This window comes from Henckelia pumila, unplaced genomic scaffold (genome assembly GCF_033568475.1).
Source record: "Henckelia pumila isolate YLH828 unplaced genomic scaffold, ASM3356847v2 CTG_466, whole genome shotgun sequence".
Classification (NCBI taxonomy): domain Eukaryota; kingdom Viridiplantae; phylum Streptophyta; class Magnoliopsida; order Lamiales; family Gesneriaceae; genus Henckelia; species Henckelia pumila.
Genome location: NW_027331833.1, coordinates 1,826,394 through 1,842,000, shown reverse-complemented (window position 1 = coordinate 1,842,000; position 15,607 = coordinate 1,826,394). Strand labels below are relative to the sequence as shown.

At 35.9% G+C, this 15,607-nt stretch overlaps 1 protein-coding gene across 1 annotated transcript; it reads left to right on the top strand.

Moving 5' to 3' along the window:
* The first annotated feature begins 8,901 nt into the window (after positions 1-8,901).
* On the top strand, positions 8,902-15,374 carry LOC140872455 (uncharacterized). Its single transcript, XM_073275295.1, has 4 exons — positions 8,902-12,821; positions 12,904-12,991; positions 13,862-13,989; positions 14,952-15,374. The coding sequence occupies exons 1-4, from the start codon at positions 9,097-9,099 to the stop codon at positions 15,223-15,225; spliced, it is 4,215 nt and encodes a 1,404-aa protein (XP_073131396.1). The 5' UTR covers positions 8,902-9,096; the 3' UTR covers positions 15,226-15,374.
* Positions 15,375-15,607: the final 233 nt, after the last annotated feature.

Sequence of the window (15,607 nt, the reverse complement as noted above, 5' to 3'; positions counted from 1 at the left end):
GGTTCACAAGGAAATATCGTAGGAAAAGGCACACTGGATGTTGCTGATTTGCCTAAACCTTGCAATGTGCTACATGTTGAAGGACTGACTGCAAATTTAATAAGCATTAGCCAACTTTGTGATGATAATTTGCTTGTGCAGTTTGATAAGAAATCATGCAAAGTGTTTGATAGTTCTAACATGTGTGTTATTACAGGTACGAGGTCATTTGATAATCGCTATCAACTTGGAGAAGAGATGACTTGTACACATACAAAGATGGATGAATTTAACATTTGGCATCAAAAGTTGGGACATGAAAACTTCAATACTTTGAAGAATTTAATTAAGTTTGATGCTGTTAGAGATCTAAAGAAGAAAATAGCTGAGGATGAAGTTGATGATCTGTTGGAATTCTGGAAATTCAGATTTTGACCAAGGAGTGTTGCCAACACCTGTGACAACACCTCCTACAGAATCTCCAGAAACAAAAATTGAACAGTCCACTGCTGAAAATGAGGATGAAGACAGTGAAGTCGTTGGAGATGTGCATGGAGATATGCAAACCCGAAGGAAAGAATATGTGGATTATCGAAAGATGGTTGGACTAATTTGCATGTGCACCACATTTTCACAGGTAAGTTTTTCGTGTTTTGTGTCAAACAGTGAACCCAAAAAGGTTGGCACTGTATGGATTGTAGCAAGCACCACGTGCATGGTATGGAAGATTAATCAAATACTTGCTCAATCTTGGATTCAAAAGTGGTGAGGTATGTAAGACATTGTTTGTGCAAAAGTCTCAAGGTAATATTCTTATTTGCCAAGTTTATATGGATGACGTAATCTTTTGTGCTTCTTGTAAAAATTTTGTTGATGAATTTGTGAAGTGCTTGTCGTCTACTTTTGAGATAAGTATGGTTGGTGAATTGAGTTATTTCTTGGGATTGCAAGTGAAACAAATGCATGGTGGAATTTTTGTGTGTCAAATACAGTATGCTAGAAATTTTGTGAAAAAGTATTTGAATGAAAATTATAAACACATGCATACACCGATGAGGTCAAGTGAAAAACTGTCGAGGGAAGATGTTGTCGAAGGTGTTGACAACACCCTCTACAGAAGCATAATTGAAAGTATCTTGTTTTTTGTGCTACTGGGCTATATATCATGTTTAGTTGTATGTACTGTGACAATTCAAGCGTTATTGATATATGCAAAAATCCAGTACAACACTCTCGAACCAAACACATAGACATTTGACATCACTTCATTAGAAATTTGGTCGAGAAAGGCATGATCTGTATTGAGTTTATTAGAACTGATAACCAATTAGCTGATATTTTCACCAAAGCATTATATTTCGAGAGATTTTTCAATCTAAGGAAGTCTCTCAGTTTGTGTGCATTATATACAGAATTGAGATGTTGTCTGGAGTGTTTCCAACACCCTGCGACAACACCTTTTCATGCATGTGCATCTTTAGGATCTTTAGGCATTTTTCATGCATGCATTCATTCTGTTTTGTGATGTGTTGGATAATTTGTAACCATTGACCAGTTTTCACTCAGGATTCTCTGCAAAATGTTTTTACAGTCAAATGAAGCTTAATGGATAACGAGTTCTGACAAAATTACTGAGTAGTGGAGGGATGTTCGTGTATTTCATGATCTTGTCCCAAGTGAAAAGTAATTTTGCAAAATTGCTAAGTAGTGGAGGGATGTTCGTGTACTCCATGATCTTGTCCCAAGTGAAAAGGAATTTTGCAAAGTCAGAAACTCTAAATAAAAAAATGGTGAAAATGCAATCATCTCAATCATCAAATTTGATTGAAGATCAGAATGGAAAAAGCTACCTAAAGGAGTCCAATGAAGACCGTTCCTTTAGTGTGCAGGCTACCACTTCTGCAATAATGAATTTAATGACTGTGTGGCAATAAAATTTTTGAGAATCTTAGGGTGTTGCTGGAAGATGTTTCCAACATCGTGGACAACACCTCATTTGTCAACATATTTTTTTTACATGTGATTGCATTTTATTGCATTGTTACACTCTGTTTTTAGGCATAATTAGGACATGCATATTTATTTTATGGTGAATATATCTTGCTGAGAATTTTGAAGTTCAAAATAAGCAAAATTTAGTGATTTGCCAAATCCACTAATATTTCGAATTGTTTTGTGATCGAAAGTGTTTTAGTGGAGTTAAATTCGATGTGGAGTTTATCTATGGAAATTTTGTGAAAATCAATTGGCTTGATTTATTGCCTTTATTCGGAAATTTGTTGCCATAATGATTTCAAACTCCATTTTACCGTTGGAAATTGTTACTGATAGGGAACATTAATTGCGACCGAGTGATAAGAGGTGAAGGATTTGTTGTTTAGATTTGATCTTATCATCAGAATATTTTATAGTCTTGTTACTCTTTGCTCACCTTCACCACATTATCACTTCTACAGAATTTTGTCGGTACTTGCATTATTGTCAAATTCTTCTCTTTTTATTCTAATTGTTCAAAATTTTATGGAAGGGAAGAATTTTGATTCATTGATATTCAAACAGATATGGGCTACAAAGAAGATGTTGAGCCAGATGTTGACAACACCTCTGACAACATCTTAGAGGATGATTTTTTTTTTTTATATTTGATGGTCATTGTTACTACTGCTGATCCATCTTTGATGGTCATTTTTACTGCTGCTGATCTATCTCTTGCATTCTCTGATGAAGGTTTTGAGGAATCTGCCTCAGAAGCAGATGTTGCATTAGATGCTGCTGACATTCCTGCTGATATCTTAGATGAGGAGTATTTGAATATGGTAGAATTTTTCAAAATTCGGAATTTTCTGGCTACTTTCACTGTTATTGCACCTTTCTGTAGGAAGCCGGTGTTGCTGTTTCTGCAGAAGATGTTTTTGAAGGTCTTGCTGACACCCTGGACAACACCTTGGATGAAGACTACCGAGTAAGCCAATCTTATTCCTCTGTTTTTTTAATGCTGCAAACGATTGGCAACACTATGCCAATTGTGATTTCTTTGAGGACTACATCATTGATTTGAAAGCATATGGCGCACAAAATCTGGTAAGAATTTTTCAACTTAGAAATATGTTCGCTACTGTGACATATGCTACTCTTTATTGTAGACCTATGGTCTTGAAATTCTACTGCAATTTGACTAAAGCAGTTCCAAACCCTCTTTTGCAAAATTTGGGAAAATTCATGCGAGGGTTCAGATTTTTGAGTTTAGTCCTACTGTGATTAATGGATTTTTAACTCACCCGAGGTGGAAAAAGATGTGCAGCTTGCTCTTATAAGATAGCTTATGTTCTTTACAAGACTGCAATCAAGATTTGGACTCCGTCCACAAATTCCACGTTTCTCACCAATCAACAAGTTGGTGTGATATTTGCTATAGGAACTGGAGCAGTTTTTAACTTTGAAAAGCTTGTGTTTTACTACAGTTATGCAATATGCAAACTGTGGGTTGATATCATACATGCTCCTGTTTCTTTCTTTGATATTTGTTGTGCTAGTATCTCAATATTTTGAAAAACATGATGATGATCATTTATCTGTTGTTGTTGAGGTACTAAAGCTTGCACCTACATTACTTAGAGGTAACATGAATTTGGACCTACCTTGGTCAGAAACAGGTGCTGCTGCAGATGTTGTGGCAGATGTTGCCAACACCTCCCCTGCCACTGCCATATTTGTTCCTCCTACTTCAACAGCGGGATTCTATCTTTATTCAATCCCAGATGCTGCATGTTGAACATAAGATTTTACAAGCCAAAGAAGACATTGCTTACTATGAAGCTCTTATGTCTTAATCTCGAATTTTTCCTGGTGCAGGTACCTCTTCTGGACAAAAAGGGGGAGAAGATGTTGAATCTGATGGCTCTAGCTCTGATGGAGAAGATAGTGACTCTGACTCTGATGGAAAAGAATCTAGTTCTGGCGAAGCAAATGATAGATCATCACAGAGCATTAAGTTTAATTTTTTGTAGTTTTTTTTTTTGCTCTGCTTTGATTTGTCTTATGTTTTTGCTCTGATCTGGTTCTAATCAATGTTAGCATGTTTGATTACGACTCTTTGATTTGTTCTAAGTTTTTTCTGCTCTGACTTAAGTGTTGTGAGGAGGTGTTGGGAACATCCTCGACAACATCCATGCTTAGACTAAGGGGGAGAATGTATTTTCGTATTCAGGGAGAGAATTGATATTCAAGAGAGTTGTGATGTGTACTAAATTGATTAAATGTGTTTTGTGATTCAATTCTGAACATGTATTAAGTATTTTCTGATCTCACCAAGTGTTGTGTGCAGGTGTTGCCAACATCCTTGACAACACTCAGAATTAAAAGATCAAATTCAGGGGGAGAACTCATTTGATAAGTTTGAACTCAGGGGGAGTTCTGAGAATTAATATTCAGGGGGAGTTGCTGAATTGCTTTTAGGTGTTTTGTCCAGAAAGGCAAAAAGGGGGAGATTGAAAGGAATTAATTATTCCTTGATATCTTTCCATGTTTTGAAAGATTGTATTAATGTGTTTTGCCTTTCTAGGATTGTTAGTTAATATTGTGTTATATATATTTTAAACTAGGAATAGTTTTGATTTGAATTGAGATAATATAATATTCCTAGATTTAAAATATGATTTATTGGATTGATATTTTTTCCTATCTAAGTGTTTGAGATATTTTAAATAGGAATTGTTTTATTATAGAATAAGATATTCATATATCTTAAAGAGCTTAAATATTTACTTGATTATTTTGTAGGAGATATTATGCACTTATCATAATATATATTTATCTCCTAACTTAATATTATTTCCTTATTTTTGTAGATTGGTTCAAGTTTGAAAGGAAATATGATCAAGTCTTTTTGGAGATAAGCTGACACGCTTAAATAGAAGAAAGAACGTAGAGATTGAGGCGGCTTGAAAAAAACGAGAGAGAGCGCAGAAAAGAGAGATCAAGCCGTAGATGAGGATTTGAGCGTGCAGAAAAAAATAGAGCTTGAACGTAGATGACAGAACTCGACTTTCTGGAGTGCTTTCGCGCTGAAGAGTTCTTGTCAATTTGCTGAATTTATTGTTCGTAGATGCCTTGTAGTTTTGAGAGCACTTGAAGATTGTTGATCGAAGATTGTGTTGCTCTCGTGTTTGGGCATCTCGGATCAACTCCTTTCTTGAGTTTTCTTGTTCTACTTTCAGTAGACTTTTAAGGGAGTTGTTTTTATTTATTTATTTTCTCACATGTTTTGAGAAAATTGATTTTTGAAATAATTCACTAGTTTTAGGGTTTGTAAAAATCTTTGAATATTTTATAGTGAAATTTTTGCCCTGAGGCGCTGCAAGAGTATTTTATACTCTTGCTTAAAAATCTGAGTCTGATTTATTTGGTTGTTTATTTATTTTATTCATGCTTTCAAAAATTCTGATGCATGTTAATCAAGGTGTTATTGAAGATGTTGTCAATACCTTATGACAACATCTGAATCTGTTTGTATGTGCAACTTTTTATTACTTTAGTAATTATGCATATTTACTCTTGATTATTTTTATTGTTGGTTTACTGTTAGTTTGCTGTTACTATTCACGTTTTAATATTTCCGCTGCATGTTGAGTAGGATGTTGTCAACATCTAGTGACAACATCTGATTCTGATAATTTTTATGAACCATGATATCCCTTACAGTTTACATGATTCACTTTTATTTAATATTGATCAAAGATCTCATCGGTGTTGATACAACAGAAAACTTGTTCATGTTGAATCTGTGAAGCTCCGTTGTATTCACTCTAGTTGATAAACAACATACAACCCTTCATTTTGTTTCAATTGCATATTTACAAGTTATCGTTCAAATTATATTAGTCTACTTGATCTCTTTCATTTCATTCAACAAGAAAGAATAGCAAGAAAAAACGAAAAGTTAACCGGACCGGTGATCGAACCGGTTTACCTGGAAAAAACGGTCCAACCGGTCAGCTCGTTTTAACCGGGCGATCGAACCGGAAAACCGTTTATATAATTTAATATAATAAATAATATATTTTAAATTTTAAAAACTCAAAAATTATATAAATAGCCAAAAAAATATATATTTAACATATTTTGAAAACTAAATAAACATTTAAATATATTCAAAATAACAATTATAATTATAAATTATTTAAATTATTTAATTTTTAAAAAACAATAATTATTAAAATAATTTTTTAAATAAAGTAAAAATTCTAAATAATAATGTATATATATATAAATAATAAATTTAAAGTTTAAAAATAAAAAAAATCTTAAATTTTTAAAAAAAAATAAAAAAAATTCGGAAAACCGGTTCAACCGGTTCTTGACCGGTTTTGACCGGTTGGACCGGTTTTCCGGTTTTTGGAGTTGGTCCGGACCGGTTCCCGGTCGAACCGGTCGAACCGGCCGGTCCGGTCCGGTTCCAAAAACATTGGCTCCAAAAAACAAAAATGGACAAAGAAAATAACGGACGACGAAACAGGGCACAATAAAGAAACAAAAATGGCCCGATAAAAGGAGATACGGCAGCAGAAGCGCCTCCAAACAGCATAATTTGTTGTAGTTCAGAAACTCTACAGAATCACAAACTAGACAGTCCAAAATTTTGAAGCTCTATATGTTGCTCCTCATTGTGCCTGCCACTGTTGTGTTGGGCTCACGAAACAGATGAAAGGTGAAATTCTTCAGACATGCAATCCCTCAACCTCTAGAGTTTCTCAATTGCAGGAGATTTAGCTTCCCCCCGGTTAATTTTAGCTAATGTCGTACGTTGCTACTCTTATCTCATAACATAATGTACAAACAAAATTCAGTTAGGAAAACTACTGCAAAACATTTGATTCTACCACGATTAGCAGTCAAAACAGAAAAGCAACAGCTTAATCTGATTCTTTGCCTGAAGCAGTTGATACATCCCCATATACATCCTCCCCGATTACATAACCAGGTAGGATTTCTTGATTGTTTTCCCCAGAGATGGTGGCTCGGATCGGGCTGGGTCTTGGTCGAATATTAGCACCCATAGGGAAGGGAACCTGCAGCAGAAGTAGACAAAAATAAGAGACTTGATTTTCCTTGAAGGTTACATCAAGGCTAAACTTAAATCCACATCTAAGAGTTCTGAAGTCCAATACCAATTTAAGAGAATCAATGCAACTAAAAGGTCACTCCAAGTCCTACCACATGAATTTTATTGAGTATAGAATGGATAAGTTAAGTTAAGTTATCTAAGGGGAAAAAAAGGAGACATGCATAAAATTTCAAAATTCATCCATAGTGTGCAAGGCACCTTGTTCTCATATATACCTGATCACCAGCATTGGGATATGGAAGAGTATAGGACGACACCTCTTGTCTTCATTCATCAAGCTAGAATTCATGAAATGCGCAATTAGGGCAGCCTTTCCCTGAATTCGAGCATATGCCAAGGATGCTACTTTTTCACTGTTAAACATTTCTCATTTCTTTCCATTGAATGTCTGCAAAAGTCAAGAAAGAAAATAAATTTGGACCAATCCCACACACACAAACAAGTGTCTGAAGAATCTGTAATATACCAGATAAAAAGGGATGATAGGGAAGGATCGGTCATATTTATAAAAGCATACCCTACATTGCATTTGTTCTGCATCCAAAACCCAACATGAAATAATAAGAAACAACTTTTTGCCAAAGTAATAAGCATCCTAGAAAACCCTTGAAAAATTAACAACAAATAGAGATAAATTCTTTTGAGTACCTTAAAGTAAATGAAATCATAAGTCCCTCTATGGCGTTCATCAATTGCAGCCAAAATCATCTTTGAAGAAGTGCACTTGAAGTCACAACCATCATGGATAAGCACGGGTTTTGAAAAGCCAAGAAATGAAAAAGGTAGTATATTTCACATGGCTTGGAAGGATATTGTACACGTTGAGTTACACATTGCACTTGAAATTACATAATTATCCTACATCATTTTTGAAAGATTTTTTTTCAAATAAAGTGCAGGGATAATCATGTAACAACAGTAATCAAATACTTTAACAGTAAAAATGAGCTTGGTCAAACCAAAGAGTTATCTGGACAGTCCAACACCATCTTACGGTACATGGAAATATAAAAAAAAATTATATATTTAGTCATGACTGGTATGCAGCTCATACTATAACATCTATATCCATGTATAACAACCAAAGGATTAATTGTGAAACCAAGGGAATTAATGTTATCAGCTGAACAATATAAAAAAGCAAAGGGGCCCTACTTGTTAGGAATGTTCTTCATCATAAGGGTTGTCCATCATTTAGTCACTCGTATGGCTCAGTCGCATCAACAAACTGAATCGTTTACTTATAGTGTTGACATCCTTTGTACAATGTACGATTAATGAAATGACTATTCTTTATCTTTCAAAAAATGAGGATAAATAAGAACGAATGGTTTTAAATTAATCAATAAATATCTTCTAAAAAAATTAATCTATAAATATATATTATTTTTTTGATCAAATATAAATATATATTATTATTATAAACTAGAAAAACACGAAAAATAGATTTACATGAAACATAAAGAATTGATGTCTTGTGAGATGATTTTATCGACTTTTAGCTGCGAGACGTGTCAACTCTGTTAATATTTACAAAAAAAGTAATTTTTTTTATGAACGACCCGTTTCCAAGAATTGACTTATTAGACTGGTTCACCCAAGCTTTTTTTTAAACATAAAATAACAATAATAATATTAATATTAGCTTATACATGCATGAGAAACATCAATTGATTAGTCATATTAAGACAAAAATAACCTCGATTAACGTAGATAACTTAATTAATTAAATTAACAAAGATGCAATATTTATAGTAGAAATAGGAAGAGAAAAATGCACAAAACAAATAAATAAAAGTAGAGGCAAATTTTGGTCGACAAAGAAGTAATATTTTTCCTAACATTCCGACGAGATCATGTGAGAAATCCATCTTATCTCCTCTCCCAATCTAATTGATTCACTCTCGCTGCAACGAATCAACCAAAACCCACATCTCAACTGAGAAAGGTAACGCTTTCTCCCTCAAATCTGCGGTCTTTGAATTCGAGCTACTATGTATGACACTTGTATAGCTCCAAGAATTTCATTTAGAACAAGAGCGTCAGCTTTATATTCTTTCAATGACTACTCGTACTACCCAAATGAAAGACACCCTTTCGCCTGTTCATCGCATTCTTGGTCGAGATCTTGTTGTTCTTGCTGTGTCAATTCAGTTGATAGAGTGCCCATAACCCCAAGTTATTGCTACGATTCATACGGATTAAGGCAGTCCTATTTGATCCAACGGTCGTGTAGGAAATTGATTTCTGGTGGTTATGATGGGTGTTTTTATTACCGGTTTCCAGCGTGTGATTTTGATAGAAGCTGTTATTGTGGTAACTTTGGGGAGAGAGCTTTTCGTGGTAGAAGATTTGGGTTTAGAAAATGCATGGTTTTTGAGGGAAGGGGTGAAAGGTGTGATCTTGGAGGTGTTGATGAGGCTGAGGTTGTGCTTAGTTTGTTGACTGGGGATGTTGGTGAGGAGAGTTTTCATGAGGGAAAGAAAACTAAAAGATTGTTTAAGAAATCCTCAGTGGAAAAAAGAGAGGATGGCAAAGTTTGTAACGAGTGTGGGAGTAAGAAAAAAAGAAATGATTTGGGTGTTCACGATAGTGGGACAAGGATTAAGTATGAAGTACCGACATCTAGCTCAAGGAAGTGTGATAACAGAAGAGAAGAAAGGATTCAGAAGGAAGAAGAAAGGGAAGCTTTATCGAGGAGGGAAAAACTAAAGGCTCGGCTACAAGAAGAAAAGAGGGAGGCCTCAATAAGAAAAGAAGATAAAACTAGAGGAAAATTAAAGAGGGAAACCTTGTTGAGAAAAGAGAGCCGAAAGGCCGACGAAAACCAAGAGAGAGAATCTTTGCTAAGGAAGGAGAATTGGGTGGCACATGCACGGGAGGAAGAGAAGGAAGATTTTCTGAGAAGAGCAAATCACAGACAGCGAGTGAGGAAAGATGGATCTAGTTGCACTTCTTATTACTCACTTTCTTCGGCTGGTGATTATGAAAGTGACAATGAAATCGATATTAGGGACAAGAGAGTTGTGGGAGAGTTGTCAAGTGAGTATGTGAGGGATTCAAAGAACAATGAGATGGTTTACCAGGGGCAGGAAGCTAAGCAAGAGAACAAGAGGTTTGAGGATTATGAAGAAGAACACGGGGTTAGTTTGACAAAGAAGAGCTCTGCGCAACGATCCCATGCTGGATCAAGATATGTTGATTCGGAACTCAGAAAGAAAACAGAGAAGAAACTTACTGATATCTCAATTGAGGAGATGGGAAATAGAAAAGAAACATCACAAAAGGAATCAGAACTTTCTCTGGTGCATAAAAGTGATTTCAGAAATTCTTCTGATTCCTATTTGAAATACGAAGGCAGGACATCACAATTAACTGGAAGCACTGGATTTGTGAAGGAGAGTGCACAAAAGAATATGGATGGGGATAATAAATTTTCAAGACAATCTGAAACAAAGCTGAAGTATAAACATTTGGTGGAAATCCCAGGCACTGAAAGAGATAATGTTAGGGCTTCCCATGGCTCTCAAAAGATATTCCGTGGCGAGGATGAGATGTCTGCTAAAGTAACAAGCTCAAGCCAGGAAGTGGTAGGAGAAAATCGAACAGCCGTTGGGGTTAGTTCCAGGGAGGAGGAATACCAAAGGAATTCTCTAAAGGTTATGGAGCAATTACAAGAGATTGACATTAGAAAGAACTTAATTTCTCACCAAACGTTTGAGACCAATGTTAAAACCAGGGAAGACTACTCAAGTAAAGTTCTCAGTCTAACTAATGACTCAGAAAAGCAGGAACGCTCTGATCAGGCTAGCAGGCTGGTGGAATCAAGGGGAAAGTCCCAACAATCGACAACAAAAGAAAGCACTTCAATCTTGAAGAAGCAATCTGACAGTCAATTTACGAAGCAAGAAGATAATGTGAGCTTAGCTTTTGGTTCATCTTCAAGATACCAAAAGCAGCATTCCTCAGAACATGCTAAACTCATTAACAAAGGTGATTACAGAAGAGGATCTGATAACTTGACTAACATATTGATCACTCACGCCACAGATTCTGGTGGAATGGTTGTAGAGGAACAACATAAGATTGATCCAGAGCTGTTCATGAGACCTCCATCTGCTCAACTAGGATCTGACGGTCAATTTACAAAGCAGGAAGATATTGTGAGCCTAGCTTTTGGTTCATCTTCAAGATACCAAAAGCAGCATTCCTCCGAACATGCTAAACTCATTAACAAAGGTGATTACAGAAGAGGATCTGATAACTTGACTAACATATTGATCACTCACGCCACGGATTCTGGTGGAATGGTTGTAGAGGAAGAACATAAGATTGATCCAGAGCTGTTTGTGAGACCTCCATCTTCTCAGTTAGGAGCTACAGGTGTGCTAACCGTTGAGTCAACTGGTGTGCTTGTTAGTGGCAAGGTCAGTGATGAAATCTTACATAGTGATTCTACCGCATTATCTAGGCGTCACCTGGAGAGATCTCCAGCATTGCATCATGAATCATACGGTGATGTCAAGAGCAATGCAGGGCAGCCTTCAAAGTTAATATCGCATGACGATGAAATAGGATCAGCTGCCCGATTACAGGAATTCTCAGCCCACTATGTGGGTGAGTTTGTTGACAAGGCAAGACATGAGCTTTTGAGTTCTAAAATCCAAATGGAAAAGAAATCCCAGGAAACCGAGATTGTACTTGAGGAGAAGCAGGACCAAAAGAGTTTGGTTCAATATAGTTCTGGAGTTTCTCAGTCCAGGAAGCATGGCACAAGACATTCCAACCATGACTCTAGCACACAGGGGCCTTTGAATGAGACGTGGAGAGAAGATGATCCATCTGTTGAAGAAACATCAAAGGCAGAAGTACAGGAGGATGCAAACAGTGGCAATGCTACTGTCAAGAGAACTGGCAGATCCTTATGGAATGTCATAGCAGATATTGTCCAGCTACGGTGGTCTTCAAGATCCAAAAGTCAAAGCACAGTTGGAATGACTGGTGGCAGGAGTTCACCCAATCAGTCGACAAGCAGTGAAACATGGTTCTCTGGTCATGAAGCTGAGGAAAATGAAGAGACAACTGGAGAGAAAGAAATGAGAAGCATGACACAAGAAGCTACATCTGGCATTCAACAACATGAAATAGAAAGCCACTCAAAATTTGAAGAAGGTTCTAGCTCATCAACTTTTGGGGTCTACCTTGAGCATGCAGATATAAATGCATCATCTTCTTCAGTTGTTTTAGGAAGTGGTTCTTCATCGATGGACATTTCTTTACCTTCCATTGAAGAAACTTCCAAAACAAATCATGGATCATCATCTTCTGCAGTTGTAACAGTAGAGCCCTCACATACTTCTCCTGTGTTAAGACTGCGAAGATCTCCTGTTGTGAGGCTGATTTCAGAGGGTGGAGAATTAAATGCATCTGATAGTAACATGAGTGAGCAAGTAAGTACTGGATCAGTGGAGCAATCAGAAGCAGCAGTTACTGTGGGGGAAGTGAAAGGGAGGAAATTTAAGAGAAATGACCAAGTCATAAAGGATAGATTTGATGTATGGGAAGAAGCATATAGGATTGAATCAGAACAGCGAAGAAATGATGAAATGTTTATGAGAGAAGCACTCTTGGAAGCCCAAAGAGCTGCTAATAACTGGGAGGTTCCTGTGGGAGCTGTGCTAGTGCATAATGGCAAGATAATTGCTCGTGGATGCAACCTGTAAGTTTCTAAGACATGATCTTTTCCTTTTTATCTGCTTGTTATGCAGAAATCAAGTTACTCCTGATTGGCAATGTTTCAGGGTAGAAGAGTCGCGTGACTCCACTGCTCATGCAGAAATGATCTGCATACGGGAGGCCTCAAACATATTAAAGACATGGAGGCTTTCAGTAATATCTCTGTCTCTCTATTTCACAAGGAAACATATTTATATTTTCGTTTATCCAGATAGAACATTTCAACATTCCACAACTTGACTAAAATTTATGTTTTCTTTGAAACCAGCATTTTTTTGTGGGGTGGTGGTAGTACTTTGATTAGTTTTAATCTATTTTTCTGGGGCACGATCTATCTAATTTTTTAATATCATATTATTATATGGCGAGAGGTTACTGTAATTGATATCGAGTAGAAGTCATTAGCAACAAGAACAAGATTTTTCTTTGCTATAATTTGGTAAGTTTAGGATACTAACAAAATAAATGACTTGTTAATCATGTGGTGCAAAAAAAAAAATGCAATGAAATAGAACCTAGTTGCAGCATAACTTGAGCAGTCTACACTTGTACACACCTAGATTTTGTTTTAACATTGCACTAAAGGGAGTGAACTAATCCTGATTAAACATGTTATTTTTCTTCTTGCTGACTTGTTTCCTCCTTTTGGCTTTTAGTTGTGCCAGGATGAATATGTAACATAATTTTGATGAAGAAGTTCTAAACATGTTTCTCTTTGAAATTGCTAGAGATAGTTCTCATGTTGCATTGTAATTTGATGTGGAACCAAAAGTAGAAAAACACTTCCCTAAGAAGTTTTATTTTATAGTTTTATCTTTTCTTCCCCATCTTTACAAGAAGGCAGAGGTTGTGTATGAGGGGAAAAAAAACCATTAGATCTCTTGATTGACACCTTTTTCATGTGTTATAAATGTTGCTTTTCGAAGAGACAACAAATTTAAAAATGTGTGCTAAGTTTCTGGCTGTGTTTAATACCATAAAACTCAAAAATAAATATATGTTCAACTTTGTTTTTATCAACAGGCAACTACCCTTTATGTGACTCTTGAACCATGCCCAATGTGTGCTGGAGCAATACTTCAAGCTAGAGTAGACACTGTTGTATGGGGAGCACCTAACAAGCTTCTAGGAGCTGACGGCAGCTGGATCAGGTAAGCAGTTAATAGTCTGTGGTTATTTTCAAGAAATCCCAATTCTATGATGTTTTCTGTGCTTATGTTGGATATGATTTGTTATAATCTCTTTGATCTGGGGAAGTTGCTTATTATCTCCACTATCCTTGTTTATGTTGATAAAAGTTCTTATTTCCTAAGTCAGAATATCCGTCCCAAAATTTTCCAACCAAGTTAATGATCTCACTCCATTACAATTTCCTTTCCTTTACCTCTGCCAGTTAATGGTAGATTTTGCTACAACCTGAATCCAAGGAAGCATTTCAGACTTTATCAATGTGCTGATAATGTAGTTAGTTCAATGTTTGGGCCTTTTATCCATTAATTAATAAAGTCTAAGATGTAGCTTTCTCATGTAGAGGAGAACCTCCCTCATGCCTGATCTTATCTCTGTAATGGGGGAAGATAAATATCACTGTGCCAGAAAAGTGGAAGCATATTTCAGTCATTAGAAATCAAAAAGTATATTCTAGATTTAGATTCATTATAGTTAAGATTATGATATATTTTTTAAACAAATTTATTTGTAATTTTGTATTTCTAATTCACCACTATAAATAGTTGATTGTATTCTAAATTAGTCCTCTGAACATTGTATAGATGTAAAGTTTACTGTCTGACGCATGCAAATAATGTTATCTTGTTGTATTCTCTATTATATTTCTGCTTTTCAAAAAATTAAAACTCAACATCATATATGGATCATTTCTATTAGAGCTTGCATATGCTTGATTGGTGGAATATGAATGTAAAAAATGTAACCCTCACTCGATGGTATCTTTCTTCGTTTCCCCCAAACTTTTATGTTCCCATTAACTGGTTATCTGCTACTATTCTTGATCGATGATCCCATCAACAATTTTCATCATATGCGCCAGCTGGTATTACAAGGATTATGAATACTTTCCTAAAGAACCAACAATCTTGATTGACATATGCAGACTTTTTCCAAGCGGAGATGAAGAAAATCACGTGGACCAAACTGATAAGCCACCTGCTCCAATTCACCCTTTCCACCCGAAGATAACTATTCGACGAGGAGTGTTGGCATCAGAATGTGCGGATACAATGCAACAGTTCTTTCAGCTGAGGAGGAAGAAGAAAAACGTCAATCTTGAGCCTCCCACGCCTCCTTCATGCCTTCCCATTACACCCCATCCTTCTAAGTTCATGACAAAGATTCATGATGCCTTCCATATTATGTTCTGTTTGTAGTTAATCGTGCAATAGATCAGGCGTTCCTCTTTTTCCAGGATCACTTTAAGAGCTTCAGAAATCCATCAGTTAGACGAGTAGGGTTCTCTTGTATCAGTTTGTATTCTGTTGTATTTGCATTGCTAGTTTATTTATCGCACAATTTTTCCTTGAGGGTGTACATTTTTTGGAAACCTTTACTTCTGTTTGGATTAACTCGGTGTCTTTTGAAAAAAAATTTCTGGAAATAAATAGTTGAAGTTATATAGTAAAACGTGCTGTATTTTGGATACTATTTTCTGAGGAAATATTTTGTTATTTTTTTTGAGGTGTTGTATAATTTAAAATATTTAAATTATATAAATAACATGGTTTTATCAAGCGGGAAGTACTAGTTCCACTG

What these genes read in the sequence shown, in the direction of transcription:
- LOC140872455 (XM_073275295.1), top strand. Translation starts at nt 9,097, where the DNA reads ATGTATGACACTTGTATAGCTCCAAGAATTTCATTTAGAACAAGAGCG. An exon ending in ATTGCTCGTGGATGCAACCT is followed by an intron (nt 12,822 to 12,903) that starts GTAAGTTTCTAA and finishes GCAATGTTTCAG; the next exon opens with GGTAGAAGAGTCGCGTGACT. An exon ending in GCTGACGGCAGCTGGATCAG is followed by an intron (nt 13,990 to 14,951) that starts GTAAGCAGTTAA and finishes TGACATATGCAG; the next exon opens with ACTTTTTCCAAGCGGAGATG.